General features: G+C 33.6%; 4 protein-coding genes across 4 annotated transcripts; 2 read left to right on the plus strand and 2 right to left on the minus strand.

The window, feature by feature from the left end:
• The first annotated feature begins 627 nt into the window (after positions 1-627).
• LOC17892427 (putative F-box protein At3g23420) lies at positions 628-1,746 on the plus strand. Its single transcript, XM_006300018.1, has one exon. The coding sequence runs from the start codon at positions 628-630 to the stop codon at positions 1,744-1,746; it is 1,119 nt and encodes a 372-aa protein (XP_006300080.1).
• Positions 1,747-2,390: 644 nt separating this feature from the next.
• Positions 2,391-3,840, minus strand: LOC17893122 (ras-related protein RABB1b). Its single transcript, XM_006299632.1, has 6 exons — positions 3,795-3,840; positions 3,585-3,724; positions 3,273-3,355; positions 2,753-2,957; positions 2,588-2,656; positions 2,391-2,492 (listed from the first exon to the last, which is right to left on the minus strand). Exons 1-6 carry the CDS (start codon positions 3,838-3,840, stop codon positions 2,391-2,393), a joined length of 645 nt encoding a protein of 214 aa, XP_006299694.1.
• A 1,490-nt stretch (positions 3,841-5,330) lies between these two features.
• On the plus strand, positions 5,331-8,682 carry LOC17893832 (BTB/POZ domain-containing protein At2g04740). The gene is made up of 5 exons (XM_006297247.2): positions 5,331-5,894; positions 6,858-7,602; positions 7,690-7,726; positions 7,796-7,929; positions 8,182-8,682. Exons 1-5 carry the CDS (start codon positions 5,429-5,431, stop codon positions 8,531-8,533), a joined length of 1,734 nt encoding a protein of 577 aa, XP_006297309.1. The 5' UTR covers positions 5,331-5,428; the 3' UTR covers positions 8,534-8,682.
• Positions 8,653-11,886, minus strand: LOC17891067 (fimbrin-4). The gene is made up of 14 exons (XM_006299380.2): positions 11,724-11,886; positions 11,457-11,627; positions 11,150-11,370; positions 10,883-11,054; positions 10,766-10,804; positions 10,628-10,696; positions 10,428-10,544; positions 10,133-10,344; positions 9,885-10,046; positions 9,603-9,802; positions 9,365-9,522; positions 9,186-9,282; positions 9,006-9,097; positions 8,653-8,910 (listed from the first exon to the last, which is right to left on the minus strand). The coding sequence occupies exons 1-14, from the start codon at positions 11,808-11,810 to the stop codon at positions 8,746-8,748; spliced, it is 1,962 nt and encodes a 653-aa protein (XP_006299442.1). The 5' UTR covers positions 11,811-11,886; the 3' UTR covers positions 8,653-8,745.
• Positions 11,887-16,625: the final 4,739 nt, after the last annotated feature.

Consider the following 16,625-nt stretch of genomic DNA (forward strand, 5'->3'; position numbering starts at 1 on the left):
TGAAAAGAGATGTGGATATAATTTTAGAGGTGAGTACTACACTGATCTTATATAATTTTTTGAGAATTTTTGAGAAATGCCCTTGTTGGTGTACCTTTTTTTTAAAATACCCTAATTTTTTTTTAAATTATTTTTTACCCTTTTTATTATTTTTTCAAAAAAACAGTTTTCCCTACATCTTTCTTTATTTTCTCTAACATATTTCTTTAGAAATCTAAGAAATTATTCTTATTCTTTATTTTGGATTAAAATGTCTTTTTATTATGGTTAATTTACTTTCAAGAATTTAAGATTGTTGTTAATGATAAAAAAAAAATCTTTTAATGTTTTCAATGAAATATCCAAGATGTGTGAATGCACAGTTTTCTTTAAATATTTTGGAAAAAATAGTAATTTATGAACATATATATATATATATATATATATGTATATATATGTCAAATTATTAGGTGACACACTGACACATAACAAGCTATTGTATAATGTTTTTTGAGGAACCCTTCTTTGTCAAGATACCTAATTGATATTTTTGTGCCCTTAAAAGAAAAAGGAAAAAAAAAGATATGTAGGGTTTGGAAGTTAACCTAATTCATGTGCGTGACTTCTTCAAGATCTAGAGTATAAACAATGACGAGTAGTATATGCAATCTTCCAAGAGATTTGGCAGAAGAGATCCTCTCTAGGGTTCCGGTGAAATCTCTTAAAGCAGTACGATTCACTTGCAAAAGGTGGAACACTCTATCCAAAGATGTGAGCTTCATAAAGAAGTACGTTGGTCAAGCTAAAGAAGAAGCAGCAAAGAAAAAGGAGTTTATGGTAATCAAGCCGATGGATTTTAGGGTTTATTTATTGCACGTCACCCTCCACAACGACGATAAGTCATTTATAAGGTGTGAAGCTAAATTTACTAGCCAAGATGATTCAGATCAAGTCGATCTATATAGAGTCTTCCACAGTGATGGTTTGTTGTTAAGCATCAGCAAAGACTGCACCAAGCTTGTGGCCTGGAACCCTTATAGCAGAAATAGTCGTTGGATCGAGTTTGAGTCTAGTCCCGACCTAATGGACGTATATATGTATGCTTTCGGATACGAGAAGAGCAACAACTCGTGCCACAACTACAAAATCTTGCGGTTTGTTGAGGATTATTGTGGCTTCGAGTGTAAAATTTATGACTTTAACTCTGATTCTTGGAGGGTTCTTGATATCACTCCATATGAGGAGATTTATATAGATTATCATAGACGTGGTGGCGTGTCTCTCAAGGGAAATACATATTTGTTGTGTCAATCAGTACTAAGCTCACATGTTGACCTAGTCTGTTTTGATTTCACAAGAAAGAAGTTTTGGCTGCCTTTGTCTCTGCCATTTGAATATTCTAATCTTCCAAGTGCTTTGACTCTTTCTAGTGTTAGAGAAGAGCAGCTTCCGGTTATGCTTCTGCGATTTGACACATTCACGATGGAGATATGGATTACAACTAGGATTGAGCCAAGCGCGGTGTCGTGGAACAGTAAAGTCTTCTTAGCAGTGAATTTGATACAACTCACTTTCTATTACTTTTGTTTTGAGGGTACGAGTTTCTTCATTGATGAGGAGAAGAACTTTGCAGTGGTTTTCGATAACAAGAATGTAGCTTACATTTTTGGAGTGGATGGAACCTTGAAAAAAGAGCATTTCGGATTATCTAAAAAACTTTGTTATACACATGCGTGCTCTTATGTTCCAAGTTTAGTACAACTTTAGTTGATCCATTTTACAATACCTATAATCTAGAATAATTCGAGAATTAAGCTTTTTTACAATGATTATTATCCCAAACCATTAGTGTACAAACGTCGATGCTTGTGGTCTTCAAGGCTTGATTATACGAAAAACAAATACAACAAGCCTTATTGTTATGCGTCACATAGGACAACACTAGCTAGCTTCGTGGTTTAGAACTCGTACGCTTGTTTATGTCAAAACTTAAAACTATGTTGATGACTTAGGTTGTAGTTAAAGTCTTGTTTTGGTATTCCTTTTGGATTATATGTCTTCTGCTCCGGATAAGTAATCGAAGATGAATGATCTGTTAGAAATACAATTACTGGTATTAGAACTCGTACGGATTTGGACCAATCCAGGTGGATTTATCCAAGAAACACTTAACATAGAGAGACTAGAACTCGTACAATTGCTCTCGGATACGACAACCATTTCAACTGTAACCACAAAATCTTGAGACATTTATGTCACTACGATCGACAACGTTTATGAATGAGTTTGGTCTTTATTATTTTATATAGTTAGATAGACTAATTATTTTTAATTCATAGAAAAACAAGATTTGTTCTTGTCTTCTTCTTTACAAGAGAAGAGACAAAAGGTCTCTTAACCTATTTGGGAGTCTAATAATTACAACAGCCATCATCTAGCTGGGAGCTGGTACCATATCTTCCACCAGCATCACCTCGAGGAGAACGCGAATCTCCGATCGTGATCCCTAGTGACTGTAAAAATCATGATCCAATGAATTTTAAATCACATTGGCTGGCTTAGTCTGATATGAACAAGAAGGAAAAAAGAAAGGAAGAAGAAGAACGACCTCGTTCGATAAATCAAAATCGCCGTTCTGAATTTTCTCGAGGATATTTTCAGCAGTCTTTATGAAAGCCTGTTGGCCATATATGCGAACAAGCGATACTAATAAGTAATTAAGTAGGCAAATATGTATAAATATATCTTAGATGTTTTGTAAAGAAGTAATCACCTCGTCAACGTTTTGAGATGTTCGTGCAGACGTTTCCAAAAACAATAGACCATGTTGTTTAGCAAACTCTTCTCCTTCCTCTTTGCTAATAGCTCTCTTGCGAACAAGATCGCATTTGTTTCCAATTAGAATAATACTCATGTTTTGAGTCACTTGTTGCTGAACATCTTCCAACCAACTTGCTACATGTTTAAACGTCTCTCTTCTGCCAATCATCAATTTTGTAAAAACATTGAGTTTCATTTTTCCAAAAGTACATCGACAATGTCATAGCTAGCGAAGTAACTCTCAAATGCGTTACTGTTAAGAAAACATGTCAAATTTCGACAATATCATAGATAGCGAAGTAATCTCAAATGCGTGACAGTTAAGAAAACATGTCAATTTTCGACGGAATTTGCAAAAAAATGTATATCTTATTACTAAAATTAACTCGAATGTTACATACGGACATCAGCCTTATTATGTAAATGTGCAAGCTACAATATAATGTATACAAGAAAAAAGAATGTATCTGAACCTGGTGATGTCGTAAACAAGTAACGCGCCCACGGCTCTTCTATAAAATGATCTTGTGATGGATCTAAAAGTCTCTTGTCCAGCCTAGCAAAACATCAGAAACTTGTTTAAATCATAAACAACAACAAATCCAACTTTTACCCTAAAAGCTACAAAGACCAAACATAACAACAACTCTAACTAATACTATCTGTTTACATAACCTTAAGAAACAGTTTGTTAAACACAAACAAAGAATGGTTACTAGATATCATCCAAAACTGAACCAATAGTATCGAGATAAAGGCGAGACGCGAGAGCCGTACGTACGTACCGTGTCCCAAATATGAAATTTTATGGACCGACCATCGACGGTGACCACTCTATTACCAAACTCAGCACCAATGGTAAGATTGTGGACAGGTTTGAATCTCTTGTCGGTAAATTGAAGAAGCAGACACGTTTTTCCCACACCTGAACCACGAAAATAGCTAGGTTAAACAAAGAATATATACATACTTGGAGAAGAAGGTATATGATCGACCTGTGTCTCCGATGATTAGGTATTTGAATAGGTAATCGTATGACATGGTTGATCTATTGGAATTAGATATAATAGGTGATAAAGGTTTTGGAAGTTTTAATCCTCAATATATACTCCGTCTGTTCCAAACTATAAGAGGTTTTAGCTAAAAGCACAAAAATTAAGAAAATTGTTTAAAGTAAATAAATATCATTTAATTATTAACTAAAAATAAAATTTAACCAATTATTAAAATAAAAATACTGCAGAATTTAAAGAGTCAAATTAGTGTCTTATATTATGGAAAATAGGGAATATAAATTAGTGTCTATAAGTAAATATGTGTCCAAGATTTTTTTTTGAATAAAAACATTAAATATCTCACAAAAACATAATATATATTTTATCATTAAAAATAACAAAAATATATTAAATTTGGAAAAATTTAGTTCTACAAATCCTTTACTGGAATTTTTGAGAGGTCACATTGGTTTAAAATAAAATTTGGAATTTAAAGCTATGCGGATATGATTGAAATTTTATCAAAGTAAGAAGATAAATTTGTGTGGGATATATTGTAGTTTTATTTACAAAAGTATAATATATTTGATTTTGACTAGGTTAATACTTGCATATAAAGCCTTTGAAGCTCTTACATATTGATTCGATCGAATGGGCTGTGGAGTATATGGTTCTAAAAGTAAGGTGAAAACTTTCTTTGAGGATGATGATGATGCCTAGTTTTCTTTGTTTTACTGAAACGATTTCATCGGTCTATTAAATTGTTTTGTCTTTGGTGTAAACCCAAACAAGACATGAGCGTGATGGCAAAGAAGATTGCGGCGAGTGACTGTGATTGTGTTGTTACCTCTTTCGTTTGGTTGGAAATGAAAATTCTACATCTATGAAAAGGAAAAGTATAATTACTAATCGACAAAGATGCGCAAGACAGTTCCAACATATCATATTGAGTTTCAAAAGACAAGTGCCTTGAAACCAGACTTCTCATTCTTTTGGAGGGGTCAAACACACCACTGCCCAACCAAAAACTACTCGGTAGATCCTAGCTTTTCAATTAAGAGTACACATTTTATTGAATAAGAATAAGAGCATTAAGTTTCTTTTAACCTCTCTTGAGTATCGGCTATTTCTTGAATCAATGATTTTCAAATTTCGTTTTTTTGTTCAACTAGATAACCTCTTTGTTCGATCATTCACGAAAAATCAACAAGCACAAGCTGGTTCTATCATAGTTTGTAAAACAACTCCAAAAGAAAAATTAGATCATTTCTCAGTTTATACTAATCTTCTCTGTATTGTTCCAATTTATCAGATTTTTGCATAGGTGACAATTTATAAGTCTTAACGATGTATAAACCTTCAACTTACTTCCAAGGTTATCAATGTCGGACAAAAGAGATATTTGAACTTAAACTTAAAAGCTTATAAGAGACAACACAAAGACAAAACAAGTTAACACAATGACGTCAGAGTTTACGTAAGACCTTTGGACTGATCAAGAAGCTCTCCTTTAATCAGAAAAAAAATCGTTAAATCGTTAAAAATCTCAAATCCGCCATGGAAACAAAACAGTAGTTCTTCTCATCCAGACATCCACCACCACTTCCGTTAGGGTTTATGTTCCAAATCCCAAAATGTCCTCATCATGGACACTTGAATCCGACCTAGAAGATCTCGACCTCGACCTCCAAGATTACAAACCATCCGTACCCTTAAAGAAAACACCAAACGGCGACGTTTTCGAAGCCTCACGTGCCGGTGACGTCGATAGACTCCGTTACCTTCTTGAAACCGGAGTTAACGTCAACGCACGTGACCGATGGGACTCTGTTGCTCTCTACTACGCTTGTCTCGCTGGTCACATAGATGCTGCGAGATTGCTTCTAGAGAACGGTGCGATTTGCTCTGAACATACTTTTGATGGTGATCGTTGTCACTATGCGTCTCTTAATTTGAGGATTCGTAAGCTTCTTAAGGCTTTTGAAGCTCGTCCTCCTCCTCTTGGTCCTTTGCAAGGTTCACTTAGAGAAACGTTTTTGGGATGTTGTCATAATCGAGATTATCTGAAACAAGCTTCTATTGCTAATCTTGATGTTTCTGGTATGGTTCTAAAAGCTCATTAAATTCTCTATTTTGTGGCTATGGACTTGATTTGGGTGGTTTCATGATACTCACTGTCCAATTGTTATGAAAGTTGAGTTATTTGAATCCAGTATTTATGAAAGTTGAGTTCTTTGAATCCAATTGTTATGAAAGTTGAGTTCTTTGAGTCCAATTGTTATGAAAATTGAGTTCTTTGAATCCAATTGTTTTGAAAGTTGAGTTCTTTGAATCCAATTGTTTTGAAAGTTGAGTTCTTTGAATCCAATTGTTTTGAAAGTTGAGTTCTTTGAATCCAATTGTTTTGAAAGTTGAGTTCTTTGAATCCAATTGTTATGAAAGTTGAGTTCTTTGAGTCCAATTGTTATGAAAATTGAGTTCTTTGAATCCAGTTGTTATGAAAGTTTAGTTCTTTTGAATTCAGTTTTTATGGAAAAGTTGAGTTCTTTGAATCCAATTGTTATGAAAGTTGAGTTCTTTGAATCCAATTTTTATGAAAGTTGCGTTCTTTGAGTTCAGTTTTTTATGGAAAAGTTGAGTTCTTGAACTATTTTAATATGCAGAGATGTTTACTGAGGTTTAGTTGAGTTTACCATTTTATTCAAAATCCAATTTTTATAGAAGTTGAAGTCTTTGAATCCAAAGTTTAGGAAAGTTGCGTTCTTGAATAGTTTCAATATGTAAAGATGTGAAAATTGAGCTCTCGATCTGTTTCAATATGCAGAGATGTTTACTGAGGTTAGTTGAGTTTACCATTTTACTCAAAATACAATTTTTATAAAAGTTGAAGTTTTAAATCGAATGTTTAGGACAGTTGCGTTCTTGAATCGTTTCAATGTGTAGAGATGTGTGCTGAGATAGTTAGCTAGACTTGTAATCTACTTTTTCTAGGAAAGTTGAGTTCTTGAATCAGTCTTGTGTCTGTTGGTATGTGGTGTAGAGACTGAATTTTTGCAATCTCAGTTTCAGTAGATTCTCCGAGTGAGTTTGGTAGTTCCAATTACTTCCCACCGGATGTGATGTTCTTTGTGCAAGGTAGACCTATTGAAGCTCACAGGGTTATCTTAAGTGCTCGGTCTCCGTTTTTCAAGCAAAAGTTTGAGAATGAATGGAAAGACCGGAGAGAAGTTCGATTTTCGAAAGAGAAGCTTTCGTATCCTGCTCTTTGTAGCCTTATCCACTTCTTTTACTCAGATAGGCTGGAGATATCGGTTGATGATATGGAAGACCTTGTTAGGATCTGCAAAGTTTGTAAATGTGAATCACTGCAGAAAATTATTGAGAAGGAACTGATACACCAAAGATATGCTGAGTACAAAACGCATAGAGATCTTGATAACTCCATGAAACGGTTCATCTTACAGGGCATATCACTTCCAGAGGAAGACAGGCTTCCGGCTTCTTTGCATAGGATTCTTCGAGTTTCCCTTGCAAAATCGTTTGCTGGTGATGCAATTGATTCATCTGATGGGAATACAGGAGTCAGTGATTCTGTGCATAGTCTTGCTGATGTTTGTGTTAAAGTTGATAAAAGAACTTTCTATTGCCATCAAGTTATTCTAGCTTCGAGATCAGAGTACTTCAGAGCACGATTATCCCGCGTGAATGATTTCAATGAGGGAAAAAATGGCTTGCTGGGTGATACACTTCCATTTCTCGAAGAACATGATTTGAGCGCAGAGGCTTTTGAGAAGATGATTGAGTATATGTAAGCGTTTGAGATTGTAAAAGACCTGAAAAAATTGTTGAAAAACTTATTGTTGGTAGGGTAAGCTAACATGATAAGCATTATCAGGTACACTGATGGCTTGAAGGAGATCAGTCCGAATCAGGTAAAAACTTGTTGCCATTTAGAAATATTTACGTCTTTCTCCCTTCTGATAATTCAAATCACTTTGCAGGCTGAGGAGATCTTTGATGTTGCATCTCGCTACTTGCTGTTTCCTCTTAAACGTGCTGTGGCTGACGCCTTGTTACCTCACTTGGAAACAGCCACACCTGCAGAACTCTGTCAGTGGCTGGTTTTGTCAGATATGTATGATTCTTTTTAACTAAATCTTTTTTCTATTTGATGGCTTACGTTGCTGCATTTGATGGTCGAGCTGAGTATGTGAAGGACTATGGTACAAAAGTTACTACATTAAATTTTGGTATCTATAGGTCTAGAATATCTTTACTATGGTACAGAAGCTAAATTTGATGACTTAGAGTGGATTTGAGAATGCAGTGCTAAAATATTTTCTGATATATGAGCTGACAAGTTTAGTTTTGAACTTGAATGGCATAGGTACGGCGTATTGAAGATAAGAGAGTACTGCCTAGACTTGGTTGCTTGTAATTTCGAGGCATTTGTTGAAACCCGCGAGTTCAGGGCAATGCTATTAACATTGCCTCCACCATCAGGGGACTCTTCACTTCGAACCACAGTTCCAAGTGCACCAGGCGCCATGATGACCACAGACCAAGGGAATCTCCTTGATGATCTAAGAGAGAAATGGCTTGAAGCAGAGGCTTTAGAGCTTGACATGAGAGACGAGAGTGCTTTGATTTTTGACAAGCGCCTTGCAATGCTCGTGGAAATGGCAGAGCGAGAGAAATCCCAGTCAGAAGCTGAGGACTACAAAGACACCAGCGCATGATTATTGTTCCTTAAACCAAGTTTTGAGTCTCCTTTTTGCTCTTACTTCGTTCTCATAATTTTTATATGAAAGCTTTTTTAAATCTTTCTCTCTATACACAAACGATCAAACATGTTGTAGATATTCATAATAAAAATTTATTTCTAGTACATGCACCATCTGCTTCACTACCAAGGTGTAGTCTCTGATTTGATTATTCATTTATAAAAAGGTCAGACTTGTTTTACAACATCATCATCTGTTGACAAGTTGGAGATCAATTCTGTCACAGAGCTCACATCAGTATCATCAGAGACAGAAGACTCAGTGTCTGATTGTTGCTGAAGGCTCCAATTCATAATGCTAGCAGCTAATATAAGCATCATTTTCTGATTTACCTGTTTATATCATTGTTCACATACAAAAACATTAGCCCGGAAAGCGCAAACAAAACAGTAAGATGTGCACAGTGGATATGAAGTTATATATCTACCTCTAAAATATCCTCAGGCAACAAGAAAATTGAGCATCCAAGCTTCCTTGCAACACTTATGATGTATGTTGCATTCAAATTCCTTCCCTCTTCTGCTTAAAAATGACAATTACAAGACAAATCTGTAATGCTGATAACACCAAAAACAGACAGAACAATGTAACATAGTATTGTTATTACCTGTTTCTCCTTTAGATACTAGACTCCAGTTTACAACTCTAGGCTCTACAGCAGTCAAAAGCTCCAAAAAGAAGAGTCCATTTGACAGATTCTTGTCCTAACAGAGAAACCATAAAAACTGTTAGGTTAAATGAAGATAGGTTAGGGTTAGTCTCCATGGTTTTCACTCTTTTCTTTACCTTGAAGCTCACAGCTTGTGAGGTTCTACCCGATTTCTTGACTTTCCGATTCGCCCAGTTTAGAATATCTGCCTCTGTAATATCTTTACCTTGCCAGTGAGATCTCAAGTTGTTCAAGATTTGTAGCATTGTGTGTCTCATCAATTGCCACAAAAACGCTGATACAGAACACAAGACTATCATTAGAGTTTAAATGAAACTACGACGTGAAACACACTTTTTCTGCAAGAGGGCTCACCTAGAAGGAGCTTTTTATTTCCTTGCACAATGTCATTACCACTTATATTGACAAGCGAGAACTTCAACTCTTTCCCAATCTTGATAACTTGGTTGCAATTCTCAACCTTTTTGAATGGCATTTTGATGGGAGGCTTATTCGCGTGTTTCCAGTTGACTGAGCCAGGTGCTACTTTTTCAAGAACTTCAAGAAGTACCCATCTGGCATATGTCATGATGAGGAGAGTTTTAGATTATCAAGCCAGATTTTAAAACCAATGAAACAAAGATTCCAAATGCTCACCCATTTCTAACATCCTCGAAGACATTATCGACATAAGTCACTGCGCCAAGACTGTTAATCCAGAGGCGAAAGCATCTTTCTTCTCGAGAAGTTTCTTCATCTTCTGTGACCATCTCAGTAACTGAGACAGGCATCTTTGGACTCTCTTCAGACAATCCATTCCTGAAACAGAGGATTTTTCATGTTAGTTCAAGTATATAACACACTAATAAACTCATTCTTTATTAGCATTCCTCATAGTGGCTGACCTGTGGTGAAACAATTGTGCCACAAATGCAAGATTAAGATTTGCAGAGCCTTCAACTATATCTTTAGGAGAAAGGAACTTTTTACAGTCAAGCTTTTCTGCTTGCTCAAGGACCTTCTTAGCTCTTTCTGAAGGGTCTTTGATCTCTAATGTCACATGTGTGCTATGTTCTGGGGCTAGAGCATTTAACAGGTATGCATATGCCTCTCCATCCTGTTAAACACCAAACGAAATCATGAAGCGGATACACGAAAGGAAGCAAAAGAAAATAAAGCATAGCAAAAACAAGTTAGTACCTTAACATCAGAAGAGAAATTGGTGACTTGTTTCTCATAACCAGCTTTCTTAAGATGAAAATTCATCCATTTCAGCAAAAGCTTTTCAGGAGCTAGTCCCATAAGCTCCTCCACATCCTTCAAATCCATTCACAGAGAAGATTAAAGTTTATAGCTTCAGCCTCAAAGTTCTTATAAAATGTACAAGATGTATACTTTACCTGGTTTTCTTCAACCAACTCAACAAGTTGTGGAGTTTTCTTAAGATTAAGATCAGCTAACAATTGTATCTAAACAAAAAACACAAACATTAGTAACCATGTCTCATCATCTTGTGTAAAGTAATGTAAAGTGATTACCTTTATAATCTGAAAGATCAAGCCAAGTACAAGATGGGGCTACAAAGACAGAGGAGCAAGAAAAAATTAGTAAACAGAAGATGAAACTGAACACAAAATGATTTTAAAAATACTTACTGTCCCTTCAGCAATGTCCTGAGTACCAATGTTGACGACGGTGCAGCCTATCGCCTTTGCAGAGTTGAGACAGAGTGAAAGGTTTTCAGTTCTTTCCCATGGATTGAGCTCTTTCTTCGTGTTCATCGCTCTTTCATCTATCGTCCCAGGCACAGCTATGTTTATTAGCTTACTGTACCAACCAAAAGCAACAAGGAAATGAACCACAACCATTTAACAAATTCAATGTTATAAGAATAGTTAGTAGATTTCAAATTGAGTGTATACCACAAAAGAACACCATCTTTAACATGATCAAACAAAGCATTTGTACTAGCATTGATTGGAAGATATCTCTTCAAGAGAGGATCTTCTCTCAAATAGTTATTGATATGTGACACATAAGAAGCTTTCTCGGACTCATTTATCGCGTGGTGGAAAGTTGTAGTTCCTGTCTTGAGAAACGAGGAAGCGCCTTTTGATCCTCGCGATTGCACTTTTAAAAAGGCCTGTCACAAAATCATATAATAGACAACATTGTTATGACTTGCAAACATATGCAACTCTAGAGATCATATCATATTATCAAACTCACCCGGAGAAAGGTCTCAAACTCGACTTCCTTAGCGCGATTCGGATAAGACTCATCCAATATAGTTTTGATCTTTTTTTCATCAAACTTGCCATTGAATTGTTTCAACTTTGCTAACACTGATGGTAAATGTTTCACCGTGACACGACCAAACAGAGTTTTCGTCGAATAAAACTACGAAATCAAGAACCCGAAAAAGATCAATATATCGAATGCTACTACAAAGTGTAAAGTGATAAATCAAAGGATGATGTATAGAAGAGAAGAGACCTTGGATTTAAGAGTACGTAACTCCACTTGTGTGAATTGGCTCTGTAGCCATGGATCAGAGACAAGAACACCAACGTAACTAGACATATCTCTTATGATTTCTTGAAGAGGCGGGAGAGAGTAATCTTTACTTTGGTTTGATCTGAAATGGTGACTTAACTATGGAGTTTTGTTGTTACATTAGTGATTTTGATTCAAGAGGCGTTATATAGAAGATTAATTTCTATAAGATTGTAAATATCTAAAGATTTAATATTTTTATCTAAATAATGCATATTTCTATTAATTTCTGTAGATTTTTTTAGTAGAACTTGACAAATAATCAAAAGTACCTTTTTCTTTCCTCAAAGATTAGAGTAAAAAAAAATCCAACATTACCACAAATTGGAACTTTTGTATCAAACCCTTCCTAATTAGGAACCCTTCTTAAACCACACACAAGAAGAAAAAAAAAACTCTTTACAGTTTTACACAATTTTTATAATGTTAAATTTTGGTGATAATATTTAAAAAAACCAACCATAAAATTGGTAATTAGAGCATTTCTCAATCTTTAAGTTTACACATTATCAAGAAAACAAAATTTGGTTATTTGGTTTAAATATTTTGATACACTGTATTTGATATTACAAATGTGTTGTCTGAAATGAACTATATATTAGCCTATTAGGTATATGATATCTCAATCACCACACGACACATGAGCCACAAATATGCATTTTATGAATCTGTCCATTTAAAAACTCTCGGAAATAGCATTAAGCTGATAAGAGTGTTCAGGTCCGGTCTAAGTGGGTTAGGATATAGAAGAGTGCTGGCCTAAAGGCCCATCACTTACAATAGATCACAATCTATAACGACATGATGAGCCAATGAAAAATGCAGAGTTCCATCAAGTCTTAGTGAGGAGATCTTGTAAAGTATATATCAGAAAACACCATTGGCTTGAATGGTACTCGACTATTTTTTTGTGGTTATAATTTTTGAAAATGTGATCCCGCGGAATAGATACCATTCAAATTACAGAAAATATATTGATCGATAAAACTTAAAAAACTAACTTTCGGAAATTTGATAAAAGAAGAATTATAACTCGACTTTTCTTAGGTTTTCAATTTTGAAAATGTGATCACGCGTAAAAATTTTAATTTATCATTAGCGTTTTAAAATTATATCTAAAATTAAAGAAATTTCGTTCGTCTACTAAAAAGTTGTTTTTTAGCTTTTCTATGATAAAAGAAAATCTATTTTCAGATTAAGGATTTTGTGGATTTATTGATTCCTCTTACTATTTATAGTAATTACTCCGTTGTTCATTGTTAATCTGGTATTACCAGTCAAGCTCAATATATGTATGTGATTATTTGGTTCTAGCTAGTGTCTATAAGTCTTAGTTTATATATATATGCAACAATGTCTGTGTGTTCTCTTATAATTTGCTAAAACAGCTAAGGTGGTACGATAATCAAACAAGTTGTAGGTGTCTTGAACAAACTTAGATGTGAGACAGAACTTTTGGTTGCTAAACCAAATTCGTAAAATAAGAAATGTATGATCAAAAGCTTGGAAGAAGATCAGGTTCATATAAATATGTAAAACCAAAAACTCCACAAGTAAACAATCATTAATAAAAAAATTTGTCAATGTGCTTTTGCATCATGCGTATTGTTGTAATGCATGCATGTACAACTTTCTTCTGCATGTATGAAGAAGATGTCAGAAAAAACAAATTGATGAGAAATAGATTAGGTCAAAAGAGATGAAAAGCGACTATGTCAAAATTGGTTTTGTAAGTATAGTACACAACATTTTTTTCCTTTTTTCTAAGAATATAAATATTTTGCTAAAATTCAAAACAGTTAAGGTTTATAATAGATAAAAGATTACGTAACTATATATAAATGGTTTCATGGCAAAAAAAACGTCAAAATATGAAATCAAAATCGCGATCCATCCACTCAACCAAACAACATGATGGAAAAGGTTAGATTAACGCGATGACGATTTCGTTGTTCTTACGTTAATACGAAAAATCTTGCATATTATGTATTTTATAAAATCATTGCACGTTCGAAGTTTGGAACCTAAATTTTTTTCGTGTAACACATTACTCATCTACTTATTTTCCCATCAGAAAATTCAACTATAAGATTTCTTTTGATCTTACAAATTAGGACTGGCCTAATTTGTTTTGTTTTGGTCACACCTAACTAGGACTGGCCTACAAAGTGGTGGATGATTAGAGGCGGCTGTAAGAAGATACGATACCGTTTTAATGATGCACGATTAGCTGTCTTGTCCCCAGGGTGAAGTATGGGTTAATGATTAAAAGTGTTTTTGTTTGTGGTTTGGATGATATATTGTATAGTATCATATTCTTACCTACGTGGTCATGACCTTCAACAACTTCCACTGGTGAAAAAACTAGTCTTACTTAGCTTGTCCGGCCAAGAAAACAACATTATCTATAACAAGAATGCTCAAGCTGTTCATATATACTTGGACGGTGAGATAATATTTATGTTTTCGTGGCAATGCATGAACGTTATACGAGGTCAATATTTGCATTATCTGAAATTCTGAATTGAGACATGGTCAAGGAAAATTCATTTCTGTCTTTGTTCAATATTCCAAAAAAAAAAACAAAAAAAAATCATTTCTGACTTTTGAAAAAAAAGTAGTACCATTTTTTTTTTAAAGATGGTTGCGATTATATTTTTTTACGATTATATTTTAGCTGTAGTACTGTATTTTAACTGACAAGAAAAATTGAATCAAGAACTTAACTACATTGAATTTTTGGTTGATATAAAATTTTTGAAAAGCTTTAACAAAGAAAACAAAAATAAAAAGGTAATACCATTTTTTTTTATAAAGATCGTTGCGATTATATTTTACGATTATATTTGAGCCAAAATACTGTATTTTTAACTGATTAAAAAAAAAATCAATAACTGACTATCATTAAAATTTTGGTTGATATTAACAGTTTTCGAAGACTGGAAAATCAAAGCTAATTGAATTTTTGTTGGAAATTTCCCAAATATTAAATGCGTTTAAATTGAGAAAACCAACAATACAAAAACACTCGGAAAGTAAAATGTCATCAAATAGATGGATACTAAAAGAGTTTATCCCAACTGCAACTTTGGGATTGGCTTGGGTGCATCTCCTAATATTTTGGATGTTACTAAGTGAGCTAAATATCAAAGTTATAATCATTCATAACCTATAAGGCTATAACCAAAATCGAAAGGTCATTTTATTATATGACTGAATAGTATTTTTTTTTATGTGTTGGCTTATAACTTAATATAAACTTCATGATGGGTCAGTTATGTAATAGTATTATGTCCAAACAAACTATATATGTTATCTGGAAATTGCTTGCCAATTTTGTCGGTGAGAACAAAAATTTCAGACATATATAATGGGTGTTAAATCGATATCAAATGTATCAAAATGAGTTATGCCTAACAATTAACAATTAACAAATAATATTTTAAGAAAGTAGTTAAATCATTTTTTGACTCACGCAAACCAAATTTTATTTTATTTGGATGAATTTACTTAATTTATGTTATTTAATTGTTATAGGATGAATGAATGTCTAATGTAACTCAAATAAATTACTAATTTTATTTTAGTTTCCATCACACACGCATATATATATAGAGAGAGGTATTTGCATGGATTTGATATATCACCAATAAACTAATGAAAAAATAGTTAGCCGTTGCCAATTATTAATCTTTTGTAATTATGGTTTGTTATACTGTCAGAATAGTTTCAAAGTTGGATAAGGTGGTGGTTCAGTACAAAGAAAAAAAAATGGTTAGTTGATTAATTTTAAAAATTTAACATATTTTTGGTCATGCAATATCATGATAAAAATAATTTATTAAAGAAAAACTAATGTATTGTCAAAACAAAATGATTGTGAGTAAAGTGGCCAAATGATTTTCGATTGGATCAGTTTTAGAGGATTTTTCAGGTAATTTTACCAACTATTACATTCATTTTAAGATTAGTTACGCAGAATCAATTTTTTTCACCTAATATTTCATTTGCTACATCAGCTCAGGAGGTTAATCTTCAGCTGAGAATGACGACTCATGGGATTGGTATATTTTTGCAATGTTTGAAGAAGATCAAATCCGATAAAACGGATTTAGTTTTTTTGTGTCTGATCGTGATTCTTCAATTGAAACCATGCTCTCAACAAATTATCGATATGCTTATCATAAAATTTTCACTTTCCATTTGCAAAAAAGACCTGGAACGTGTTCCCCTTTTTTAACTTGTTTACAAGATCTTAAGAGCTACCAAAACACAAGAAATTGATTATTTATTCACTCAAAGCTTCAATGGTGACCAGAAACTTGCAAATGATCTTTGGGAAGCAGATTTTAGAAAATGGTCATATGCTTATTCTCCTTCTAACATGTACAACATCGTAATATCAAACTTAGCTGAATCTATTAACTCTTCGTTGAAAAAGATTCGCGAACATTCAATCGTTTGCATATTTGAGACAATTAGATATATTTTGACTAGATAGTTTAATGAGCGATGCGAGGAGAGTTTTCAATGTTACTCTAAATGAAAGCCTTTTATGATGATTCTACTCATTGGCTTGAAATTTGTCGAGTAAATCAGTCTTTATTTTGAAGTTTTTTTTTTTGGTAGGATCTCTATTTTGAAGTTAAATAAGATCTAAAGACGCATGTGGTGAATTTGTGCACATGATGTGTGTTTGATATTACTAAAACATCATATATATATATATATATATAAAATATATATATACATGAATTCAATTATGAACAAATACACAAAGCATAAAGAAGTACATAATAATAATAATAATAATAATAATAATAATGATAATAATAATAATAA

This window comes from Capsella rubella, unplaced genomic scaffold, assembly GCF_000375325.1.
Source record: "Capsella rubella cultivar Monte Gargano unplaced genomic scaffold, Caprub1_0 scaffold_3, whole genome shotgun sequence".
Classification (NCBI taxonomy): Eukaryota; Viridiplantae; Streptophyta; class Magnoliopsida; order Brassicales; family Brassicaceae; genus Capsella; species Capsella rubella.

Coding starts and splice junctions, on each gene's coding strand:
- LOC17892427 (XM_006300018.1), top strand. CDS start 628: ATGACGAGTAGTATATGCAATCTTCCAAGAGATTTGGCAGAAGAGATC.
- LOC17893122 (XM_006299632.1), bottom strand. CDS start 3,840: ATGTCATACGATTACCTATTCAAATACCTAATCATCGGAGACACAG. Junction 3,725..3,794: donor CCTAATCATCGGAGACACAG/GTCGATCATATA, acceptor TTCGTGGTTCAG/GTGTGGGAAAAACGTGTCTG. Junction 2,493..2,587: donor ATTTTGATTTATCGAACGAG/GTCGTTCTTCTT, acceptor TGATTTTTACAG/TCACTAGGGATCACGATCGG.
- LOC17893832 (XM_006297247.2), top strand. CDS start 5,429: ATGTCCTCATCATGGACACTTGAATCCGACCTAGAAGATCTCGACCTC. Junction 7,603..7,689: donor GAGAAGATGATTGAGTATAT/GTAAGCGTTTGA, acceptor AAGCATTATCAG/GTACACTGATGGCTTGAAGG. Junction 7,930..8,181: donor TGGCTGGTTTTGTCAGATAT/GTATGATTCTTT, acceptor TGAATGGCATAG/GTACGGCGTATTGAAGATAA.
- LOC17891067 (XM_006299380.2), bottom strand. CDS start 11,810: ATGTCTAGTTACGTTGGTGTTCTTGTCTCTGATCCATGGCTACAGAGC. Junction 10,805..10,882: donor AGGACATTGCTGAAGGGACA/GTAAGTATTTTT, acceptor CTGTCTTTGTAG/CCCCATCTTGTACTTGGCTT. Junction 9,283..9,364: donor CACAAGCTGTGAGCTTCAAG/GTAAAGAAAAGA, acceptor TTTCTCTGTTAG/GACAAGAATCTGTCAAATGG.